The following is a 15,782-nucleotide window of genomic DNA, read 5'->3' as shown; positions in this document are numbered from 1 at the left end:
CCCCCACCTGGTAAAAGAAATAGACTTACAAGTCCAGGATGCGCACAGAACCTCAAACAAAAGGAATCCAAAGAGGACCATACCAAGACACATCATAATTAAAATGCCAAGGGCAAAAGACAAAGAGAGAATCTTACAAGCAGCAAGAGAAAAACAGTTAGTTACTTACAAGGGAGCACCCATACGATTATCAGCTGATTTCTCAACAGAAACTATGCAGGCCAGACGGGAATGGCAAGAAATATTCAAAGTGATGAATAGCAAGAACCTACAACCAAGACTACTCTACCCAGCAAAGTTATCATTCAGAATTGAAGGGCAGATAAAGAGCTTCACAGATAAGAAAAAGCTAAAGGAGTTCATCACCACCAAACCAGTATTATATGAAATGCTGAAAGGTATTCTTTAAAAAGAGGAAAAAGAAGAAAAAAAAAGATAAAAATTATGAACAACAAATACATACCTATCAACAAGTGAATCTAAAAGTCAAGTGAATTAAAAATGTGAAGAACTGCCGAAATCGGTTTGGCTCAGTGGATAGAGAGTCAGCCTGCGGACTGAAAGGTCCCAGGTTCGATTCCGGGCAAGGGCATGTACCTTGGTTGTGGGCACATCCCCAGTGGGGGGTGTGCAGGAGGAAAAAAAATAATAATAAAAAAATAAAAATGTGAAGAACAGAATAGACTGATGAACATAATAAAATCAGGGGCATAGAATGGGAGTGGATTGATAATTCTCAGGGGAAGGGGGTGTCTGTGTGGGGGGTACGGGAAGAGACTAGACAATATCATACACCTATGGATACGGATAGCGAGGGGGGAGAGGTAAGGGCAGAGGGAAGGCTGGGAACTGGGAAGAGGGGAGATATGGGGGGGGGAGGAGAAACAATTGTAATAATCTGAACAATAAAGATTTATTAACAATGAAAAAAAATATATATATATGAAGATAGTGTAAGGAGCCTCTGGGAAATCTTCAAGAGTACCAACATCCGAATTATGGGGGTGCCAGAAGAAAGAGAGAGCAAGATATTGAAAACCTATTGAAGAAATAATGACAGGAAACTTCCCCTACCTGGTGAAAGAAATAGACTTACAAGTCCAGGAAGCACACAGAACCCCAAACAAGAGGAACCCAAAGAGGACCACACCAAGACACATCATAATTAAAATGCCAAGAGCAAAAGACAAAGAGAGAATATTAAAAGCAGCAAGAGAAAAACAGTTAGTTACCTAGAAGGGTTTACCCATATGACTGTCAGCTGATTTCTCAACAGAAACTATGCAGGCCAGAATGGAGTGGCAGGAAATATTCAAAGTGATGAATAGCAAGAACCTACAACCAAGATTACTCTACCCAGCAAAGCTATTATTTAGAATTGAAGGTCAGATAAAGAGCTTCACAGACAAGAAAAATCTAAAGTTCATCACCACCAAACCAGTATTATATGAAATGCTGAAAGGTATTCTTTTTTTTTGTTTGTTTTTTATATATTTTATTGATATTTTACAGAGAGGAAGAGAGAGGGATAGAGAGTTAGAAACATCGATGAGAGGAAACATCGATCAGCTGCCTCCTGCACACCTCCTACTGGAGATGTGCCCACAACCAAAGTACATGCCCTTGACTGGAATGGAACCTGGGACCTTTCAGTCTGCAGGTCAACGCTCTATCCACTGAGCAAAACTGGTTAGGGCTGAAAGGTATTCTTTAAGAAGAGGAAGAAGAAGAAGAAGAAGGTAAAGATAAAAATTATAAACAACAAAGTGACAACAAATACATATCTATAAACAAGTGAATCTAAAAATCAAGTGAAAAAATCTGATTAACAGAGATAAACGACATAGAGACCAAAGAAACAATACAAAAGATCAACAAAACCAAGAGCTGCTTCTTTGAAAGGATAAACAAGATTGATGAACCTCTAGCCAAGATCACCAAGAAGCAAAGAGAGAGGACCCAAATAAACAAAATCAGAAATGAAAGAGGTGAAATAACAACAGACCCCACAGAAATACAAAGGATTGTTAAAAAATACTACGAACAACTTTATTCCAACAAACTGGACAATCTGGAGGAAATGGACATATTCCTAGAAAAATATAACCTTCCAAAACTCAATCAGGAAGAATCCAAACAGCTCAATAGGCCAATAACTATGAAAGAAATTGAAGCAGTCATCAAAAAGCTTCCAGCAAACAAAAGCCCAGGGCCAGATGGCTTCACAGAGGAGTGTTACCAAATATTCAAGGAAGAACTAAAACCTATCCTCCTCAGACTATTCCAAAAAATTCAAGAAGAAGGAACACTTCCAAGCTCCTTCTATGAAGCCAGCATCACCCTAATACCAAAACCAGATAAAGACAACACAATGAAAGAGAATTACAGGCCAATATCCCTCATGAACATAGATGCCAAAATCCTCAACAAAATTCTAGCAAATCAGATCCAGCAATACATCAGAAAGATCATACACCATGACCAAGTAGGATTTATCCCAGGAATGCAAGGATGGTACAATATCCACAAATCAATAAATGTGATACATCACATAAACAAAGTGATTGATAAAAATCACATAGTCATATCAATTGATGCAGAAAAAGCATTTTAAAAATCCAACACCCTTTCTTGATAAAAACTCTCAACAAGGTGGAAATAGAAGGATCATACCTCAACATAATAAAAGCTATATATGATAAACCCACAGCTAACATCATACTCAATGGGCAAAAACTAAAACCATTTCCCCTACAAACAGGAACAAGACAGGAATGCCCACTCTCACCACTCCTGTTTGACATAGTACTGGAAGTATTAGCCATTGCAATTAGACAAGAAGAAGAAGAAATAAAAGGCATCCAAATTGAAAAAGAAGAAGTAAAGCTATCCTTATTTGCAGATGACATGATATTGTACATAAAAAACCTGAAAGACTCCATCAAAAAACTAATAGACTTAATAAATGAATTCGGCAATGTAGCAGGATACAAAATTAACGCCAAGAAATCTATGGCATTTCTATACACCAATAGTGAACTTACAGAAAGAGAGACTAAAAAAGCAATCCCATTTACCATCGCACCAAAAAAATTAAGATACCTAGAATAAACTTAACTAAGGAGGTAAAAGACCTATATGCGGAAAACTACAGGACACTGAAAAAAGAGACAGAGGAAGACATAAACAGATAGAAGAACATACCATGTTCATGGATTGGTAGAATCAGCATCATTAAAATGTCCATACTACCCAAAGCAATCTATAGATTCAATGCACTCCCCATTAAAATACCAACTGCATATTTCACAGACCTAGAAAGAACTCTCCAAAAATTCATCTGGAATAAAAAAAGACCCCGAATAGCCACAGCAATCCTGAGAAAGGAGAATAAAGTAGGAGGGATCTCAATACCAGACCTCAAGCTGTATTACAAAGCCACTGTTCTCAAAACAGCCTGGTACTGGCACAAGAACAGACATATAGATCAATGGAATAGAATAGAGAACCCAGAAATCGACCCAAACCACTATGCTCAATTAATATTTGACAAAGGAGGCATGAACATACAATGGAGTCAAGACAGTGTCTTCAATAAATGGTGTTGGGAAAATTGGACAGATACATGCAAAAAAAATGAAACTAGATCACCAACTTACACCATACACAAAAATAAGCTCAAAATGGATACAGGACTTAAACATAAGACAGGAAACCATAAAAATACTAGAGGAATCCACAGGCAGCAAAATCTCAGACATATGCCAAAAGAACTTCTTCACTGATACTGCTCCTAGGGCAATGGAAGCTAAAGAGAAAATAAACAAATGGGACTACATCAAAATAAAAAGCTTTTTTACAGCAAAAGAAACCATCAACAAAACAACAAGAAAGCCCACTGTATGGGAGAACATATTTGCAAATATTATCACTGATAAAGGTTTAATCTCCAACATCTACAGGCAACTTATACAACTTAATAAAAGGAAGATAAATGATCCAATAAAAAAAGGGGCAACGGACCTAAATAGAATCTTTTCTAAAGAAGACAGAAGGAAGGCCAAGAGACACATCAAAACATGCTCAAAGTCACTAATTATCCGAGAGATGCAAATCAAAACGACAATACACAATACGGTACCATCTCCCACCTGAATGGCTATTATCAACAAATCAACAAACAACAAGTGTTGGCGAGGATGCGGAGAAAAAGGAACCCTCGTGCACTGCTGGTGGGAATGTAGACTGATGCAGCCACTGTGGAGAACAGTATGGAGTTTCCTCAAAAACTAAAAATGGAACTCCCATTTGACCCAGTAATCCCACTCCTAGGAATATATCCTAAGAAACTAGAAACACCAATAAGAAAGGATATATGCACCCCTATGTTCACAGCAGCACAATTTACAATAGCTAAGATTTGTAAACAGCCTAGGTGCCCATCAGCAGATGACTGGATCAGAAAACTATGGTACATCTACACAATGGAATACTATGCTGCCATAAAAAAGAAGGAATTCTTACCATTTGCAGCAACCTGGATGGAACTGGAGAACATTATGCTAAGTGAAATAAGTCAGCCAATGAAAGAAAAATTCCACATGATCTCACTCATTTGTGGATAATAAAGACCATTATAAACTGATGAACAAAAAGATAGATATAGAGGCAGTAAAGCATCAAAGAGACTGTCAAATTACAGCGGGAAAGTTAGGGAGAGGTGGGGGAATAAGAGATCAACCGAAGGACTTGTATGCATGCATATAAGCATAACCAATGGACACAAAACACTGGGGGGTGAGGGCATGTATGGGAGTGGGGTAGGTGGGGGCAATGGTAAGATATGTACACATATAATACCTTAATAAAAAAATGGAGAGGAAAAAGATTATAATAAACCACATTTGGGAAAATTAAAAAATAAAAAAAAATAAAAATAGAACTACCATATGACCCAGCAATTTCACTTCTGGGTATTTATCTAAAGAAAACTAAATCACTGTCTTGAAAATATATCTGCACTCCTATGTTCACCGCAGCATTATTTACAATAGCCAAAACATGGAAGTACCTAAGTAGCCATTGACAGATAAATGGATAAATAAAACGTGTGTATACACAATGGAATATTATTCAGCCATAAAAAGAAGGGAAATCATATCATCTGTTACAACATGAATTGACCTTGAGGGCATGAGGCTAAACAAAATAAGTCAGACAGAGAAAGACAAATACTGTATGATCTCACTTATATGTGGAATCTAAAATAAAACAAAGATACAGAGAACAAATGGGTGGTTGCCAGAGGCGGATGGGCGGCAGATGGGGGAGTGCAAAGGGTGAAGGTGGTCGAGAGGTACTGGGGATGTAATGTACAGCATGGTGACTGTAGTTAATAATACTGTACAGTGCACTTGAAAATTGCTAAAAGAGGTGATCTTAGAAGTTCTCATCACAAGAAAAAAAATCTGTAACTTTGTGTGGTGATGGATATTGACTTATCTGGTAATCACTTCATAATAACTTGTATATACAGATATTAAATCATTATGTTGGACAGCTAAAACTAATACAACATTATATGTGATTTATATCTCAATAAAAAAGCTGGAGCTGCTATATTAATTTGGGACAAACTAATCTTCACTATAAAGTACATAAGCAGGAATAAAAACAGACATGTACTATAATAATGGGATCCATTCAACAAGAAGACATAATAATCTTAAATGTGTAAGTATATTATCTTCAAAATATCAGCAGCAAAGACTGACAGAATTAAAGGAATAAATTAACAAACCAGCATGTAAATATGAAAATTTTAATACTACTCTCTCAGTAATTGACAAAACAAGTACACAAAACTTTTTTAATTTTTTTTAAACTGATCTTTTTTTTAAAAAAATATTTTTATTGATTTTTTGCAGAGAGGAAGGGAGAGGGATAGAGAGCTAGAAACATCGATGAGAGAGAAACATCGACCAGCTGCCTCCTGCACACCCCCTACCGGGGATGTGCCTGCAACCAATGTACATGCCCTTGACAGGAATCGAACCTGGGACCTTTCAGTCCGCAGACCGACGCTCTATCCACTGAGCCAAACCAGTTTCGGCCACAAAACTTTTCTATTAAGGATAAAAAAGACTTAACACCATCAACCAATTTCACATGATTGACATTCAAAAGAACATTCCACCAGCCCTGGCCTGGTAGCACAGTTGATTAGAGCATCATCCTGATACACCAAGGTTGCAGGTTTGATCCCCGGTCAGAGAACACACAAGAAACAACCAAGGAATGCATAAATAAATGGAACTACTGATGTTTCTCTCTCTTTCTCTCTCTCAATTCTAAAACCAATTTTAAAAATACGCTAAAAAAAAAGAGAGAACACACTGCACTCAAAAATTATAGAATACTAGTACTTATTAATTTTTGTCAAATGCATCTGGAACATTCAACTATACACTGACTAATATACCAAGCCTCAAAACAGTATTTATAAAATTAAATCCAGTTCACTCATGAATTAAGCTGTTTAATGGAAACAACCTAATGTCTACCACTAATAACAGATACCTGAAAAGTCCCTAAATATATGGAAATAAACACACATAAGAGATATAAAATATCTGAAATGAAAGTACAATATGTATCTTTAAATACTTACATTAGAAAATAAGCTAAAATAAACTTTAAGAGATGAACAAGAATAGATCAATCTACAGACAAATGGTAGGGGAGGGAGGGTTAGAGAGCAACCAAAGGACTTGTATGCATACATATTAGCATAACCAATGGACACAGACACTGGGGTGGTGGGGGCTTGCCTGGGGGAGGGGTCAATTGGGGAAAAAGGAGACATATGTAAAACTTTATAGACAATAAATAATAATAATAATAATAATAATTAATAAAAATAAACTTTAAGAAAAGTTGGAAAAAAGAAAAGAAAATTAAATGTAAAGTAAACTGAGAAGGAGTAAAAAGTACTGATTGTGGTGATTGTAACAAGGGTATATAAACATGAAAAACAAACAAATTGTATCAAGTGTTTGTTTTAGGGGAATATTTTATTGTAAGGAAATTTTACTTTAATAAAGTACTTTTGGGCGGGGGGGGGGTTAATCCTCACCTGAGGATATTTTTTTCATTGATTTTTTAGGGAGAGTGGAAGAGAGGGAAAGACAGAGAGAAACATCGAGAGAGAAACATCAATGTGAGAGAAACACAGGGATTGGCTGCCTCCTGCATGAGCCCTGACCAGGGGCCAGGCAGGAGGGGAGCCTGCAACCAAGATACATGCCCTTGACAGGAATCGAACTTGGGACCCTTGGATCCACAGGCCGACGCTCTATCAGCTGAGCCAAATGGGCTAGGGCTAAAGTACATTTTTTAAAAATATATAATTTTATTGATTTCAAAGAGGAAGGGAGAGGGAGAGAGAGAGATTAAAACATCAATGATGAGAGAGAATCACCAATCGGCCACCTCCCACATGCCCCCCAGTGGTGTCCAAGCCTAAAACCTAGGCATGTGCCCCTGACAGGATTTGAACCCGGGACCCTCCAAGTCCTCTGAGCCAAACCGGCCAGGGCTAAAGTACATTTTTAAAGAATGATGCAAAGTTTAAGAATTTTGAAATAATTTTTACTGTCTTATCAATCCATAACTAGTAATAACAGATTATTTAATATGTTTGATAATAGTTGGTAAGCCATTTATTTTTTTAAAAATTATCACAGAGAACTCTGATCATAATTTATTTTAAAAATTCAATAAAATATACTCACCTACTTGACTAGTTCCTAGTTTTACAGGTTCTGTTTCTAAACTATGTAATTTGCCATTTTCTTTGTTGTCATTACGAGAAATAAGACTCTGAGATAATTGATTTGCAGTTAGATTTGCCTGAAGCTTTTGAATTTCTGCCTCTTTTATTGCAAGCTTAATCCTAGCACAGAGAAAAGAAGTCAAAAAATATTAGAAAGGTTCTATAAAAATATCTCATACTATTTTTTACCTTTCAAGATGGAAAAAATTTAAAACTGATATTAGTCAACTATTGGGCAGGATATGCAAATTATTTTCTAAGACTGATTGGACTATAAACTGGTTCAGTTACTTTAGAAACTTAGTGATACCTAGTAAAATTGAAAATGTACACGCTATGACTCAGATTTTCACTTTTAGGAATATACACTAGAGAAACTCACCTATATTGTAGTTAACATGTATAAGTGTGTACTTTGTAGCACTATATGGAATAGACAGAAACTAGAAACACAGTAACTATCACTAAAGAAATCCTATCTAATAAAAGAGTAATATGCAAATTGACCATCACTCCAACACACAAGATGGCGACCCCCATGTGGTCAAAGATGGCTGTCCATGTGGACCCAAGATGGCCACCACAAGATGGCCAGCAGGGGAGGGCAGTTGGGAGGGACCAGGCCTGCAAGGGAGGGCAGTTGGGGGGGACCAGGCCTGCAGGGGCGGGCAGTTAGGGGTGACCAGGCTAGAAACGGAGGGCAGTTAGGGGTTACCGGGCCAGCAGGGGAGCAGTTAGGCGTCAATCAGGCTGGCAGGGGAATGGTTAGGGGGTGATCATGCTGGCAGGCAGAAGCAGTTATGGGCAATCAGGCAGGCAGGCAGGCAAGCGGTTGGGAGCCAGCAGTCCTGGATTGTGAGAGTTATGTTCCAGATTGGAGAGGGTGCAGGCTGGGCTGAGGGACACACACACCCCCGTGCATGAATTTCATGCACCGGGCCTCTAGTAGATAAATAAATTTGACATAGTTATAGGATAGACTCTTATACAGCTATAGAAACTAAATTAACCACATTAATCCATGCACTAATCAATCACTCTACCTACTTCAACATGGGTGAATTTAAAAAATGATAGAGTGAAAAAGAAAAATTATAAACAATATAACTATATACTTTATTTCTGAGTGTAAACATATACAAAATGGATTGAAGAATATGTACACAATTCATGATGATAGATACTAAGGAGGAGAATGGGACTAGTGGTAAGAATCAAAATGTATAATATATCCTGTAATGTTTTATTTTTTATTTAAATAAACAGATTTGAAACAAATATCACAAAACATTAACCCTTTGCACTCGCTTGCTTTTTTCTCGATTCCTTTATTCTACTCGGGATTTAATTTTTTAAATACCCCAGATTTTACAAAGCACGGCAGTAGAATAAAAAACTGGAGTTTCTTTTCATACAAACTTATTTATTTGGATTTTTTTATATTTCAAATTATTGATACATTCAAAGTGTATAAAAAGAGCTGCTACCGATGCTAACCGTGTCGAGTCACACTCGACATCCGAGTGCAAAAGGTTAAGAATCAATTCTTTTTTTTTTTTTTTTTATTGATTTTTTACAGAGAGGAAGAGAGAGGGATAGAGAGTTAGAAACATCGATGAGAGAAACATCGATCAGCTGCCTCTTGCACACCCCCTACTGGGGATGTGCCCGCAACCAAGGTACATGCCCTTGACCGGAATCGAACCTGGGACCCTTGAGTCCGCAGGCCGATGCTCTATCCACTGAGCCAAACCGGTTTCGGCAAGAATCAATTCTTTGTTGTGGAAACAGATATTTGTTATAATACTCTGGACTTTTAGTATATTTTTCAACATTTCAATTAAAGATCTTAAATAATTACCAGTTTTTAAAAACATTGTATTTTCTACAACTTCAGAACCTAAAAACCATACCTTAATTCCGAAATCATCATTTTATTTGTCTCACAGCAGCCAATGTAGTTCTCTTCCTTGTTTGACAAACTACTCATCTGGTGCTTAGAAAGAGATGATTTAAAACCAAGCATTTCTCTTTTTAACTGTAAGTATAAAAATAAACATATAAATTTATAATATCTGTGATATAATTTTTTTTATTCAGAACTCCAAGTCTGAGAAATTGTGTAAATTTAATAGAAACAACCTAACATTAATCAATAGATCATATAAATAAATTATGAAATAGAAAGGTAATGGTAAAACTACAATAGTTAAATAAACCTACATGATGTAAATCATTATGGAAACATTACATAACATAAAACTGAATGTAAAAAAACAGTAGTACATGTAGTATGTTTTTAGCCATGTAGTATTTTTTAAAATGTACTAAGCTTTATACAGTATATGTATATATATATATATTTTTTTTTTTCTAGATGCATCTGTTTGTGGTAATATTTAAAATATGGACAAGAAGGCCTTGGCTGGTGTGGTTCAGTGGTTCAGCATCAACCTATCAATGAGATAATGGTTTGATTCCTGGTCAGGGCAAATGCCCGGGTTGCAGGCTAGATCTTCAGTAGGGGGTGTGCAGGAGCCAGCCAATCAATGATTCTCTCTCATAACTGATATTTCTTTCTTTTTTTCTTCTTAAATGTATTTTTATTGGTTTCAGAGAGGAAGGAGAGAGAGAGAGAGAGATAGAAACATCAATGATGAGAGAGAGACATTGATTGGCTGTCTCCTGCACACCCCCTACTGGGGATCAAGCCCAGAACCTGGGCATGTGCCCTTGACCGAAATCAAACCTGGGATTCTTCAGTCCGCAGGCCAACACTCTATCACTGAGCCAAACCAGCTAGGGCTCATCATTGCTGTTTCTATCTCTCTCTCCCTTCCTCTCTGAAATTAATAAAAATATTATTTTAAAAAGCAGAAACATTTAAAATATGGACAAGAAGGCCCTGGCCAGTGTGACTCAGTTGGTTGGGCAACATCCTGTATACCAAAAGGTTGCCATTTGATTCCTGGACAGGGTACATGCCCAGGTTTGTAGACTCGATCCCCGATAGGGGGTGTGCAGGAGGCAGCCAATTAATGTTTCACTCTTCATATCCACGTTTCTCTCTCCCTCTCCCTTCCTCTCTCAAAAATAAATAAAAAATTTTTTGAAAATATGGACAAGAAGGATACACATGAACTTCAAAATAGTCGCTACCTCTAAGAGAGAGAGAATTAGATGTGATAGGTATATAAAGAGGCTTCATTTACCTGTAAAATTTTTTTTAAAATATATTTTATTGATTTTTTACAGAGAGGAAGGAAGAGGGACAGAGAGTCAGAAACATCGATGAGAGAGAAACATTGATCAGCTGCCTCCTACACACTCCCCACTGGGTATGTGCCCGCAACCAAGGTACATGCCCTTGACCGGAATCGAACCTGGGACCCCTGAGTCTGCAGAACGACGCTCTATCCACTGAGCCAAACCGGCTAGGGCTACCTGTAAAATTTTATTCTAAAAAAATTTGAAGTGGATATTCAAAACGTTATCCACATTTAGCAAATGCTATGCTACACTGGTCTCTGTGCTTTTCTGTGTGCTTGAATAACACAGAATTTTTTTTTTAATTTCTTTATTGATTAAGGTGTCACATATTTGTCCTCATCCCCCCATTCCCATCCCACACCCCTCCCCACGGATGCCCCAACCCACTGTTGAACTTAACCATTGGTTAGGCTCATATGCATGCACACAAGCCCTTGGGTTGATCTCTCCCCCCTCCCCCCACCCTCCCCTATCCTCCCTCTGAGGCCCAATAGTCTGATCGATGCTTCCTTGTTTCTGGTTCTGTTCTTGTTCATCAGTCTATGTTGTTCATCATTTCCCCTAGATGAGCGCGATCATGTGTCACTAGAGATATAAGAACTGAATGTGAGACGAGCAAAAATAGTTATGCTGACAGGCAAATGAATCAGTCTGTAGTGAGTTTCTTTCTGGACCAACAGTTCTTTTGAGACCCAATTTCAATGTCCACCAGTTCCTTATGTGTACATGTTGGTACTGACCCCTCAGCTCTGGATGGTGGACAAATGGTGGTAACGGAGGTCCGACTCCCTCTGGTTTGGTCTCGGCCGGACCCAGGGGCACGGCTTCACCCGGACTCAGGGGCACGGCTTCACCCGGACTCAGGGGCACGTGGCCTCACCCAGACCCGGGACCCAGCCTCACCCAGATCCAGGGGCACACGGCCTCACCTGGACCCGGGATCCAGCTTCACCCGTACCCAGGGGCACGAGGCCTCACCTGGACCCAGGGGCGCATGGCCTCTCCCAGACCCAGGGGCGCGTGGCCTCACCCGGACCTAGGTGCGCGCGGCCTCACCCGGACCCAGGACCCAGCCTCACCCGGATCCAGGGGCACACGGCCTCACCTGGACCCGGGATCTAGCTTCACCTGGATCCAGGGTCGCGTGGCCTCACCTGGATCCAGGGGTGCACGGCCTCACCCGGACCCGGGACCCAGCCTCACCCGAATCCAGGGGCACAGGGCCTCGCCCGGACCCAGGATTCAGCTTCACTCGGACCCAGGGGCGCATGGCCTCACTCGGACCAAGGGGCGCGTGGCCTCTCCCAGACCCAGGGGCGCACGGCCTCACCCGGACCCGGGACCCAGCCTCACCCGGACCCAGAGGCGCGTGGCCTCACCCGGACCCAGGGGCATGTGGCCTCACCCGGATCCAGGGGCACACGGCCTCACCCGGACCCAGGGGCGCGTGGTCTCACCCGGGCCCGGGACCCAGCCTCACCCGGGTCCAGGGGCACACGGCCTCACCCGGACCCGGGATCCAGCTTCACCCAGACCCAGGGGCACATGGCCTCACCCGGGCCCGGGATCCGGCTTCACCCGGACCCAGGGGAGCGTGGCCTCACCCGGACCCAGGGGCGAATAACACAGAATTTTTAAATTAGTTGTAAAAAGGGGCAAGGTAAACACTATGACCATTACCTTTAAATTATAACCAAATCACACTTTCTAGAATGAAAAAACTCACATTTCCAAACTATGTTATTCTTAGCACCGCATGAAACACAGGATCAAGTATATTATTATCACTACCTTTAGAATCTCATATTAAATAAATTTTGATACTGAGTCAAATTAGAATATCACTTTAAGATGAATGCTATCTGCATATGATTACTATCAGATTTATAAAGCAAACTGGTGCATTAAAAACATAAGCAAATAATCAATAATTAGCATCCTAGGAAAGTAGAAATAGCAGAGGCTGGGAACCAAGAATTATACATTCAGTTTCAATTCTGCTACAAGTTATTAACTTCTTTGGGTAGCTATTTCTTCACCAATAAAACAATGGTTTTGAATCAGATACTTTCTAAGGTCCCTTGTAGCTTCATAATTCCATGACAGTTTAAAATTGTTAAGAGGCTACCATCCATACATATGTGAAACCAACCACGACACATTTATCTGTAGCTTTCTCCTGATTTCACCATTATTTTACACTTACCAGAAACAAATTTCTGATACAGGTATAACTTACCTTCTTCCTAATCTCACTTATAACTATGATCATATGCATATATAACTTAAAGAGAAAAAGTGGTTGGCTACATTATAAAAACATTTTCATGTTCTGTACCATTCAGTCAGTATATGAGAAGTTGCTCAACATTAATCATTAGGGAAATGCAAATTAAAACCACAATGTGATAACACCTCATACACACTAAGGTAGATATAATAAAAAAGAATAAACAATAACAAATATTGGCAAGGATGCGGAGAAATAGGACCCCTCATGCATTGCTGTTAAGGATATAAAATGGTGCAGCAACATTAAAAAACATTTTGGAATAAATTTACTATATAACTCAGCATTTATATTCCTAATCAAAAGAAATGAAAACATATCCACACAAAGACTTACATGCAAATGTTCATAGCAGCATTATTCATAATAGTCCCAAAGTAGAAACAATCCAAATGTCCATCTTTTGGTGAATAGATAAATAAAATATGGCATATCCACACAATGGGTAATTGTCAATAATAAAAATAAATAAAATACTGATATATGTCACAATGAATGATCTTCAAAAACATTAAGAATGCAAAAGAACAGATGCAAAAAGAGACCACAGTTAATTTAATTTATAAGAAATGTCCAGAAAAGACAAATCTCTAGATGCAGAAAGTAGATGAGTGGGATAGGGATTAAAAATGGCGGCAGAGTAAGTGGATGCTGCATGGACATGCTCCCAGGAACAAATTGGAATTACAACTAAAATACAGAAAAACTTCCTGAATAATCAATGGAAAATTCACAGGAGAGAACCCTGATACCCTAGGACCGAAAGTGGAGACCACATAGACTGGTAGGAGGGGCAGAGGTGCACAAGGGCTAGCTGGGTGCCCACAGACAGCAACTGAAGTTCCAGAGAGATATCTCAGCTGGCGGGGGGGGGGGGGGGGGGTGCCACTGAGAACTCTGGGATCTAATCCCCAAGCTGGGCTCCCCAGCAGAGAGCACCAAAACTGAGGAGGGTACCCACATAACATCTGGCTATGAAAAGCCGCTGAAATTCAGGCACCCTCTTAAAGGATCAATGCACAAAATTCCCTGTGGAGCTACCCCTCTTGTGCTCCAGCAGAGAGGGGGTGAAGTGGACTGGAGCTGTGAGAGCAGAAGTCAGGACTGGAGACTAGGGGGATAGAGTTCAGAAGGCAGACACCCCAAGTTTCCTGGGCTGAGTCATTCCCTCACGCAGGACACCTTTCCCAAGTAGACATCTGCCTTGCCTGGGGGGAAGACAGTTGACACATCCTATTGGAAAACACCTTGCCCTGAGACCACTTAAGAGATTAAAAATAACAATTAGCCTCCAGGCAGAAGCAACCGCTCCACCCTGTTGAAAAAAAAACTCTCACCATACCTGAGGACAATTGCCTGGGGGGCAAATCAAGAGGAATGCTATCAGTTGATAAGCAGAGGCCATCTCTGGAGGCTTTGAGTATTTGCCTGATCTAATTAGTCAGAAACAGCCTTTAACACTGTCCTGCACTAGAGGTTGAGAGGTGTAGAGGAGTGGTCGCCAACCTTCCGGATCTCATGGACTACCAGTGATCCGTGGACCACTGGTTGGCGACCGCTGGTATAGAGGATCTACCTAATACATAGTCACAAACCCACACAGACAGCCAAAATGAGGAGACAAAGAAACAACCACCAAATGAAAGAACTAGAGAATTTTTCAGAAGAAGAGATAAATGAAGCAGAGATAAGAAATTTATCTGAAACAGAGTTCAAAGTAATGATGGTAAAGATGCTCAACAGCATGAAAAAGAAAGTAGATGAGTGGTTCCCTAATGGCACAAGGGATCTTTGGGAGATGAAAAAAATGTTTGAAAACTGGATTGTGGTGACTGTTCTAAAACTTGTAAATCTACTAAAAATCACTGACCAATACACTAAAAATGGATAAATTTGGTGGTATATAAATGTCACTTAAAGAAAGCTGTTTTTGTGGAAAACTATGGATTTTCCTCAAAAAATTAAGGATGGAACTTCCATTTGACCCAGTAATCCCACTTCTAGGAATATATCCTATGAAATCAGAAACACCAATCAGAAAGGATATACGCAACCCTATGTTCATAGCAGCACAATTTACAATAGCTAGGATTTGGAAGTAGCCTAAGTGCCCATCAGCATATGAGTTGATTTAAAAAACTGTGGTACATCTACACAATGGAATAGTACACTGCTGTAAAAAAGAAAGAACTCTTACCATTTGCAACAGCATTTATGGACCTGGAGAGCATTATGCTAAGCGAAATAAGCCAGCCAGAGAAAGATAAATATCATATGATCTCACTCATTTGTGGAATATAATGAACAAAAGTAGATCCAGAGACACAGAAGCATCAAACATACTGTCAAACCTCAGAAGGAAGGCAGGGGGGAAGAAGGGAGGGTAAG

General features: G+C 39.6%; 1 protein-coding gene across 3 annotated transcripts in view; it reads right to left on the bottom strand.

The window, feature by feature from the left end:
• CCDC18 (coiled-coil domain containing 18) overlaps window positions 1-15,782 on the bottom strand; it is a 149,227-nt gene that overhangs the window by 93,827 nt on the left and 39,618 nt on the right. For all 3 annotated transcript variants that reach the window (XM_054721376.1, XM_054721374.1, XM_054721375.1), the window contains exons 10-11: window positions 9,748-9,872; window positions 7,794-7,954 (exon numbers count right to left, since the gene is read on the bottom strand). In XM_054721376.1, coding sequence (XP_054577351.1) covers window positions 7,794-7,954; window positions 9,748-9,872 — 286 coding nt within the window. The remainder of the gene's footprint in view (window positions 1-7,793; window positions 7,955-9,747; window positions 9,873-15,782) is intronic.

This window comes from Eptesicus fuscus, chromosome 9 (genome assembly GCF_027574615.1).
Source record: "Eptesicus fuscus isolate TK198812 chromosome 9, DD_ASM_mEF_20220401, whole genome shotgun sequence".
NCBI lineage: Eukaryota > Metazoa > Chordata > Mammalia > Chiroptera > Vespertilionidae > Eptesicus > Eptesicus fuscus.
The sequence above is the reverse complement of the archived record's forward strand: the minus strand, read 5'-3'. Positions and strand labels throughout refer to the sequence as shown.